Consider the following 10288-nt stretch of genomic DNA (forward strand, 5'->3'; position numbering starts at 1 on the left):
CACACACACACACACACACGCACATACACATACAGACACATGCACACACACAGACACACACAGACACACACACAGTGACGAGCCCCAGCAGGCGTGTCAGTGTTTGTGTGTGTGTGTGTGTGAGTTTGTGTGTGTGTGTGTGTGTGTGTGTGTATGTTTGTACTTGCTACATAGTGAGGACCAAAACAAGTTTGTAAAGTGAGGACCTCTCGGCCGGTTCTCACTTCTTAAAGTTCTGTTCGTGGGTTCAGACCTGGTATAAAGGTTCAGGTTAGAACCAGGTTTAGGGTGAGGTTAGGGGTCAGGTATTTAGATGTGATGGTTAATTTTGGGTGTCGGGGCTCAGGAATGCGTTATGTAAATGAGGGTCCCCAGAAAGATAGACGTACATCCTCGTCAGTGTGTGTGAGCAGGCTGCAGGTCTGTGTTGACAGTCAGTGTTAGTTCAGCAGATTGATGACAGTCTGCTCGTCTTTGTACCAACAGAGACTCAGACAGACACACACAGTCTGCTGTTAGGTAACACTGCTGCGTGTGTGTGTGTGTGTGTGTGTGTGTGTGTGTGTGTGTGTGTGTTATACATGTAATCAAGTAAATATTTCCTCTGAAATGTAGGAGAGAGTCGAGGTTGAAAGTGACAGAAAGATAAGTACAAGTACCTGAAAATTGTACCTAAGTATGTGTACTTATACCACAGATTATACTTTGTATTAATTACTACACTGCAGTCACAAAAGTAAACTAAATAAAACAACATTATTGGATGAAATCAGAGTAACGCTGAAGTCTGTTATTTCCTAATAATTTCAGGTTTCTAATAATAAATGAATTATGAATAAATTCTAAATTTGGTTCTTTCAAGGAAATGTTCTCTATTTACATCTTTATTCTGTGATTACAGGAAACTTTTAATGAATCAGAAAAGAAGACTTATTATCTGTACCTGTCACCACTCCAGTAAAATGAGCCTAAAAGGCCTATCCAAGGCGTACCCAAAGTAAACTGAAAGCTGTTCTTGAACCATTGGGAGTACATGCATGGTTTTGGTCTCTTTTGAAAGGCAACACTCTGAAGTTTTTTCCCAACAGTCAGAATCACTGTAAGTGCTACTGGCATTGAGTAATAGCAGTTTGAACACACTGAATTAGAAGGTTTTTATTTCCGCCTGAACAAACAGATGCCTGCAGATGACTATAGCTGAGACTTATTAGCTGGAAAACACAATGGGACCGCAGCATGAAGCCTTACCTAGTCCAAGTTCAAATCTGATAACAATACCACAGAAAATGAATATTTCACACATGTTTTTCTAAGGGTATGTCTAGGCGCTTTCCAAAAAAGGACATTTGAAGACCCATGGTAACCGGTCACATACCTAAGCTGTGTAGAAATGTGTATTCATAATTCAAACTAAAGCTTATTTATGTCGAAATACAGTAAACTATAAGTTATTTCACCATTATTCACTTTCCTAAAGTCTCCAAAACTCTCAAAAACAACACTTTGCATTTTATGCACGAACGCAGGCACCTGACTCACGGTTACGCAGTTACTTCCTCGTTCTGCATCTAAATCTAACCCCTGAATCTGAATATCGTCATTTTCAAAATTACCCGAAAGAAGAGGGGCCAAGAGTTGGGTCAAGTGAGGTGTCAATCAAAAGGTCGGAATGCAGCCGCCATCTTGAGACCCAGAGAGCGTTAATGTTTACATGCAAACTGGAGTTACGTTAGAAAATACATAAATAATTAGTCATATCTGCTGGCTAACTTGAAATGATGCAACAGCAGTCCGTGGGTATTTATGGTAATAATGTGTTTTGGACTAAATATTTTACTGGATTGGATCGTCTGTACCTTTGTTAATGTAACAAGAGCGCTTTTGTTGGAATATTATCGATGATGGATTATTATGAAGCTTCATTGGTGAGTTGTCTCAATTTTGTAATTGTTTGTTTGTGGGTTGGGGGTCTGACAGGCGTTGAGTGAACCTGCTGTTGTGATTGTATCTTGAAATGATTTGCATAAATCAAATCACAAGAATCTTAGCTTTCCAAAGACATGTCGCATCAGTGCCTACATATACATAGCAGTTGTGTACATGACACAGATGTACACTTAACACGGCAAAGGCCCGTGGGCGGTCCGTCGGAGTGTTAACAGGCAAGTACTTTTACTTTCAGTACATTTCACTGATACTTCTGCACTTTTACTTCGGTAGGAAGTATTTTTACTGTGGTATTAGTACTTTTACTTACATATTCGATGAAACCAGAGTGTGTTATTTCCTCATAATTTCCTCTGTAATCTGGTGCAGATAAAGAATAGAGACTGAAATGTGTCGACATGCAGCACAGTTCAAACTTCTCTTTATTTAGTAGGAAGTCGTCATCTGATAACACTTTACGATAAGTAGGATTTTAAATGTGTGACTTATACTTGTAACAGAGTATTTCTTCATCGTGGTATTAGTACTCAAAGATCACAGTACTTCCTCCTTCAGCCACCAGGGGGCAGCAGAGCGTCGCTGTCCGTCACTCAGCCTCCATTAAAATAAATGACTTGTATCAGTGTGACAACATGTGAAGGTGTGTGTTGTTTCTGACCAAAGAACTGCACAAATTACATGAAACTGAGCCTGTGTGTGTGTGTGTGTGTGTGTGTGTGTGTGTGTGTGTGTGTGTGTGTGGGTGTGTGTGCTCACACTGCCCCACACTGTTCACACACTGTGTATACATACCAGTGTGTGTGAGGCCTCTCTGTCTGTCGCAGCCTGTTTACTCAAACTTTATTTTGGGAAAATTCCACCTCTCTGCACGACTCTGGACATAAATCACTGAAACCTGCAGGCAGCAGCTTCTGTCAGTCACACACACACACACCTAGACACATGCACACACACACACACACACACACACATACACACACACACACACACACACACACACACATACACACACACACTGACCTGCAGACATCATGTGTGTGTGTGATGAGTTGTGTTTTTGTTGCTGTAACTAAGTACATTTAAACAAGTGTTTTCACAGTTTGTCTTCATGTTTCAGACACAAATGTTTTTAATATCAAGGCTGTCATTACAGGTAATAGCAGGTAATAGCAGATAATAATGGGTAATAATGGATAATAACAGGTAATAACAGGTACTAGCAGGTAATAACAGGTACTAGCAGGTAATAACAGGTAATAGCAGATAATAATGGGTAATAATGGATAATAACAGGTAATAACAGGTACTAGCAGGTAATAACAGGTAATAACAGGTAATAGCAGGTAATAACAGGTGATAATAATGTCTCCATGTCTTTTGCTTATTAATGTTGAGTTGCTCTGGATTATATTTCTACTACATTTTATATCAAACATTCACTTTATTAATCAGTTTAATTGTTTAGATTATAAATCTATAGTCTCATAATTAATCCATACTTTGGTTTATTAATTACTTAATTATTTTTTTTCAGTTATCAGTTTATTTATTTTGTTAATTGTCTTTGTTAAACTTTTCACTGAATTTATTATTTTTTCTGGTGAAACTTAACATGATTCAGATTTATGAATGAATTCAGTTTATTCTTCCGTTCATCAGTTTATTCCTTTTATTTATTAATGAATTCACTGTTTGTCAATTAATTTGCACTATTTATTCATGAAATAAATGAATTCTCTGAAATTGAATTATATAATTTAACTGCTGTGATGCAGATTCACTGAGTCGATCGATGACGTCATTGATCCGTTCAGTCGGTTTTATATTTCAATCATTTTTATTTATTCACTTGTTTTTTATTCTGTTCTTTCTGTTTTCACTGAATTCAGATATTAATGTTTGTGCGTCTTGCCAATCAATAAAATAGATAAATAGAATATGACAGAAAGTCACGAGCAGAACATTAATGTTGAAGATCAAAGACGTAAAGATTTCCTGGATTGAACCAACAGACCAAAAGTACAAGTGAGGATTAAAAGTTAAAACTACGTCAAGTGTCAGAAAGAGACGCCTGCTGGTCACAACCTGAAGCACTGCATGATGGGAAAGAATCAACGTCCACACCGAACTACACGAAAGAAAGTTGAATGTAACGCGACGGTCGTCAGACGTTTCCGCTCCGACAGAACGATAGAAATGAATCCACACGCTTCACTCGTTCAGCTTCTTTATACTTTATTTTCAAACACCTTGAAAATGTCAGAGAGGCACAAGAACCTGAAGCCGACATGAGCACCAGATAGATATCAGTCATCACAGGAACAACTAAAGAAATACATATGTACAAATATAAATTAACACGTTATTTCAGAAAGACACTGTGACGGCAAAATGTATTAAAATGGTATAAAAACTGGTAAATATAAGTGAATGTGGAACGTCAGCTTACATTGATTCTGTGCGTAGTGCAAGAAAATACTGTCAACAATACAAATTATTAAAAATTCACATTCATAACAGCTTTGGTCCAAAAGAGAAGTGAAGACGACGACAGAAGGATTCATGTCGTTGTTTTAATGAGAGTTACAACATGCGGCTCCGGATGAAATGTGTGGTTTGGATTCAGGTCCAACAAGCACAACGTGTCCTCCTGAAGACCTGGGGGGGGGGGGGTCCTCTAAAGACCTTCTATCAAACACAGCTGATCCTTAAGTAATAATAATGTTATATTAATAATAATTCACTCTATTCATTCGAGAGAAAACTGAACAAAAACGTACTTAAACAAATGATCTTCACTCAATGTTCTCTTATTGGCTTCTTTGGGGGCTTTCAACCGCACCTCCATGTTCTTCATCAGTGGACGGAGCAGCTGGTCATGTGACCAACAGGTTCCACACATTAACAACAACAGCTCGTGTCATGAAAACCGAGAAAGACTCCGTCTGCCGATGAAGAAGAGCATGCGGGGCGACCGAGAGCTCTGGCTAACAAGCTAGTAAGTGACTTTGACTGAATTCATTTAGCGATGCACTTTAATCATCGACGGTCAACAAACCAACGTCCGCACCGAACATCCAGAACATCCGGAACATTCAGAACATCCAGAACATTCGGAACATCCAGAACATCCGGAACATTCAGAACATCCAGAACATTCGGAACATCCAGAACATCCGGAACATTCGGAACATCCGGAACATYCRGAACATCCGGAACATCCRGAACATYCGGAACATCCRGAACATTCGGAACATCCAGAACATCCGGAACATTCGGAACATCCAGAACATCCGGAACATCCAGAACATTCGGAACATTCGGAACATCCGGAACATCCAGAACATTCGGAACATCCAGAACATCCGGAACATTCGGAACATCCGGAACATCCAGAACATCCGGAACATTCAGAACATCCAGAACATTCGGAACATCCAGAACATCCAGAACATTCGGAACATTCGGAACATCCAGAACATTCGGAACATCCAGAACATTCGGAACATTCGGAACATTCGGAACATTCGGAACATCCGGAACATCCGGAACATTCGGAACATTCAGAACATTCGGAACATTCGGAACATCCGGAACATCCGGAACATTCGGAACATTCGGAACATCCGGAACATCCCGTCCTCACTGAGCTCACTGTGGTTCAGTTTCTTCACAGCTTTAAAATAACCAGACGACAAAACGAGTCACACATTAAGAGTCACGTCGTTCTGATACCAGTCTGGATTCTGCTGAGGTTTGACTCAGCTTTAGTTAGAATGAGTAATGATCACGTGCACTGTTCACCTCCAGCTCTGGAGTGTTTCTGGATGTGTTGGTACCACATTGGAGGAACCGGTAGAAGTTGAAGTGGGACGCCGGTGTGAAGACTAAACTGTTGAGGATGGATGAAGAACCTCCTCCTCCTCCTCCTCACAGACTCAAATACTTTTACCAAGAAGTAGTTCCCTCTGTTCACCGTGTTGTTGTTGTCTCCTGCTGGACTACTGAGACCACAGGGACCTGGATCGTCTGTTTTGGGACGGCAGAAGGAAGAGTTCTCGGGGGATCCGGGATTTGGACCGGAACCACAACGGAACCCTGAGAGACCCGGTCTCAGCTAGACCCTCAGTGGTTCCGTGAGTTGAAGAACCCCACGCTGGTCGGCGACTCCTTCACCGTCACCGTGATGAAGTTGGCGGTGACGTCGGTGACGAACACGTGCTCCAGGAGGCTCCGGGCCGGCCGCCAGTCCGTGTCAGCGTCGGACCCCGTAGCGTCGTCTCCGAGGCTCGGCCTGCTGTTGTTCGGGTACAGAGCGGCGTCGTCCCGCTCCGACTCGCTGCTGCTGCTGGTTTCGTCCGAGTCGCCGGTGCTGAGCTCGTTCAGGCTCCGGTTCTGAGAGGCGAGCGTGTGTTTCCTGTCCTCGTGTCTCATGCCGCCGCCCGTCGTCTTGGTCGTCACCTCCTTCCCCCGGTCCTCCCGTAACCTTCTCTGCTCTGTACCGCCGCCGCCCGCTGCCAGACCGGGCCGCTGCCCGCCCGAGCCGCTGCCCGCCCGAGTCTCTTTGCCGCTCCCCGCTCCTCCTTTCACAACGACAGCGCCGCTCCTTAAGCTCGACCTCGCCGCCACTGCTCCGGCGCCGTTCCCCTGAAGGCCGCCGCCGGCCGCTGGCTTGCTGACGCTCTGCAGGTTGAGCGCTCGGAGGTTGAGCGCCTGGTTGGCTCGGTCTCGAGGCGTCGGCGAGGACGTTGCTTTGGAGAGGTTCTGCTGCTTGTGCTGGACCGACCCGGCGCCCTCCTGTCTCCTCTGGCCCAGCGGGGAGCGCTGAGCCGCCGGTCCACCGAAGCTGCCGTGTAAACCCAACGACCCCGAACCTCCACCGGGTTTCAGACCTTTGTACCCGCCTCCCGATTCTGAGACGGAGCGCTTCAGCTCGGAGTTCTTACTTTGTGCGGACGGACCGGTTTTGCCGTAGGAGGACGGAGACATGGAACGACTGGTCCAGATGCAGCCGAGGGAACCCGGTTTGGAGGCGGCGGCGGTCTGGGAGAAGGAGCTGGAGGAGGTCTGGGAGGCAGAGGAGGAGGAGGAGGAGGACTCCTCTCTGGAGGACCGGCTCAGACCGGTGTAGGTGAAGCTGGCCGGCTGCAGAGGTTTCTTCACCCCGGGTCGAGGATCCTCCCTGGGGGGTCTGAGCACCTGGTGGTGGCGAGGAGGTGGAGGTGGAGGAGCAGGTGGAGGAGGAAGAGGAGGAGGAAGAGGAGGAAGTCTTCGCTTGGCTTGCCTCAGCGCCCTCAGGTCCGGGTGGAGCGGCTTCCTGCCGCGCTTCTTCTTGCAGGGAGGATCCGGTTTGGCGAGAACCATCTGAGGCCTCTTCTGGGGGACCGGGTGGTGGACTCGAGGCTTCGCCTTCTTACCGTGGTCTTCATCATCATCATCCTCCTCCTCCTCTGAGGAAGAGGAGGAGGCGGACGACGAGAGGCCGGAGGAAGAGGAGGACGAGGAGCGGCCATCTTTAGTCTCGGCCGGTTCGGGCTGCTGAGAGAAGGAAGAGGAGGAAGAGTGAGAGGAGGAAGACTCTGGTGATCACATGAGACTGTGGAGAGAAGAAGAAGAAGAAGAAGTACCAGAATCTTCCTCGGTCTTCCTCGCGGCCGCTTCCCTTTCTTCTGGAACAGAAGCTCTCGCTCTTGTTCTCTGACAAACATCAACAACAGTTCAGATTAATCGCCTTTTAAATATTTAATCACACAATGTTTGGACACGTTCAGTCTTTCCTCACGTTTCTTGAATTAAGTCGTGTTTTATAAATCGTGTTAATTTACCACAAACTAAAATAAACTGAAATAAATAAACTGACCTCTTGTGGAAAGCTGCCAGCAGCCTCGGGTCCAGAATGTTCTCCTCCGGCTCCCAACTGTTGTGTCTGAACACAGGAAGAGAAGAAAGAGAAGGAATAGAAGGAGAGAAGAAAGGAAGAGAAGAGAGAGAAGGAAGAGAAGAGAAGAAAGAGAAAGAAGAAAGAGAAGGAATAGAAGAGAGAGAAGAAAGGAAGAGACGGAAGAGAAGATAGAGAAGGAAGAGAAGAGAAGAAAGAGAAGGAAGAGAAGAGAAGAAAGAGAAGGAATAGAAGAGAGAGAGAAGGAAGAGAAGAGGAAGAACAAGAGAAACATAATCATGATTTTAGTTGATTAATTATTAATAACTTTAATACATTTGTTTGAGATTTTGGACAAAACAAGCGTTTGTGATGATGTCATAGTTATTGTTTTCTGAGATTAATAATCACAGTAATCAATGACTACGATATACAAACTACTTCAATACAACGTTAAAGTACTTCATTTCACTTCCTGCTACTGTAGTACTCTACAGATTATTATGAACTAATAAATGATGATGTATGAGCACATATAAAACAAAGTCATTCAAACGAGCTGCTCCTTTAACGTGATCAACAATAACATCAATCATTATATATCTTTAAAGTATTTTTAATTTGGTACTTTGTGTATTTGGGTTTGTAGTAATATTTTAAATGCAGGACTTTTATTTGTAGTATTTGTAGTATTACCAGTACCTTTTATTGCAGTACAATATCAGAGTACTTCTCCAGCTGTGAAGGATGTTTACTGCTTTCATACTGACCTGCTGTGACCATAATAACTGTGTATGTACATATATATATACAGTATATAATTGTATAATGATATTAACCAGTGTTATGAGTATAAATGTGACCGTGTTATCCGGTGCCGGTGTGTCCGTCTAACAGAACCAGCAGCTCGGTGTGAAAGCGGCTCAGAAAAGCCGAACTGGCCGCTGGGAGCTCGGTGTGTGTCCGGCATTGTGTTGAAGATAATACAATAAAAGCCCGCAGTTTGACTCCCTCTGCTCGGATATTTAAACCCTGACCAGCGGAGAGTAAACACCGTGGCATTGTTGGGCGCCATCTTTTTTTTTTAGTGTAGTGTTGTGTGTCGTTAGCATCGGGTGGCTAGCAGCTAGCTCCACTTACTTGGACGACCACCCTCTCCACTTCACCAGATACTCAAACTTGCCCTGTGGAGAGACGACACGAGAGGTCAGCACACGAGACACGTCACGAGACGACGGACCCCCCGGAGCGTGTCTTACCTTTCTGGGCCGTTTACTGAGGATGCATTCCGCATCAAATACCTGACCGACTGTGACCCCCTCCATTACTCCATTACTACCGCAGGAGACCACCGGGACGGAGCGCGGAGCGAGCTCATGACCCACCACGGCCACCGTAGACCCGCCTCTTCATGTCTGTCACGTTTATTATTATAATAACCACAGTATTATGATTATTAGACCCTCCTCTACACGTTTATTATTATAATAACCACACATTATGATTATTAGACCCTCCTCTACACGTGTATTATTATAATAACCACAGTATTATGATTATTAGACCCTCCTCTACACGTTTATTATCATAATAACCATATTATTATGATTATTAGACCCTCCTCTACACGTTTATTATTATAATAACCATATTATTATGATTATTAGACCCTCCTCTACACGTTTATTATTATAATAACCACAGTATTATGATTATTAGACCCTCCTCTACACGTTTATTATTATAATAACCACAGTATTATGATTATTAGACCCTCCTCTACACGTTTATTATTATAATAACCACATTATTATGATTATTAGACCCTCCTCTACACGTGTATTATTATAATAACCATATTATTATGATTATTAGACCCTCCTCTACACGTTTATTATTATAATAACCACATTATTATGATTATTAGACCCTCCTCTACATGTTTATTATTATAATAACCATATTATTATTGTTATTGTTGTTATTATTTTATAAACACTCACTATAATAATACAGAATTATCTTCAGGAACCCAAAACTGCTTTTACTGAACTTATTCAGATTACATTTGTTTGATTTGTTTAATAAAGGCAAAATAATACAAATAACAAACAATATGATGGCATAACAATATAATATCACAAAAATAAATATAAATAAAAACATGAATAAACATTTTTATGAAAAGAAAATAATACGATAACGAGACAAAATATGATTCATGTGATGAATTAGTTTGACGTTTCTTCTACATCTAAATATTACATAAATAATATAATATATAAAACATGAAATACATGTTTTATATCATCTCACACGTCACTGGAGCTTTGTCACCGATTAATTATTATATTTATATTATCTTTATTATGTTCAGGGTGTCACGAGGACTTCTGGGTTTTAACGAGTGTAAAATATAATAATAATAATAATATACTGTCGGCCTAAATCTCAACATGTCTT

General features: G+C 42.5%; 1 protein-coding gene across 3 annotated transcripts; it reads right to left on the reverse strand.

Moving 5' to 3' along the window:
• Window positions 1-5521: 5521 nt before the first annotated feature.
• LOC116377860 (chromobox protein homolog 2-like) lies at window positions 5522-9166 on the reverse strand. Of its 3 annotated transcripts, XM_031839612.1 has the most exons (5): window positions 9085-9165; window positions 8966-9009; window positions 7808-7873; window positions 7575-7644; window positions 5522-7485 (listed from the first exon to the last, which is right to left on the reverse strand). In XM_031839612.1, the coding sequence occupies exons 1-5, from the start codon at window positions 9148-9150 to the stop codon at window positions 6073-6075; spliced, it is 1659 nt and encodes a 552-aa protein (XP_031695472.1). In that variant the 5' UTR covers window positions 9151-9165; the 3' UTR covers window positions 5522-6072. The 3 variants fall into 3 exon arrangements, with proteins under 3 accessions (XP_031695472.1, XP_031695471.1, XP_031695470.1); XM_031839611.1 differs by having other exon boundaries at window positions 5522-7482; window positions 8966-9166; XM_031839610.1 differs by having other exon boundaries at window positions 8966-9166.
• Window positions 9167-10288: the final 1122 nt, after the last annotated feature.

The sequence above is a fragment of the Anarrhichthys ocellatus genome, unplaced genomic scaffold (genome assembly GCF_004355925.1).
Source record: "Anarrhichthys ocellatus isolate YVR2014 unplaced genomic scaffold, GSC_Weel_1.0 scaffold1773, whole genome shotgun sequence".
NCBI classification, from domain to species: Eukaryota; Metazoa; Chordata; class Actinopteri; order Perciformes; family Anarhichadidae; genus Anarrhichthys; species Anarrhichthys ocellatus.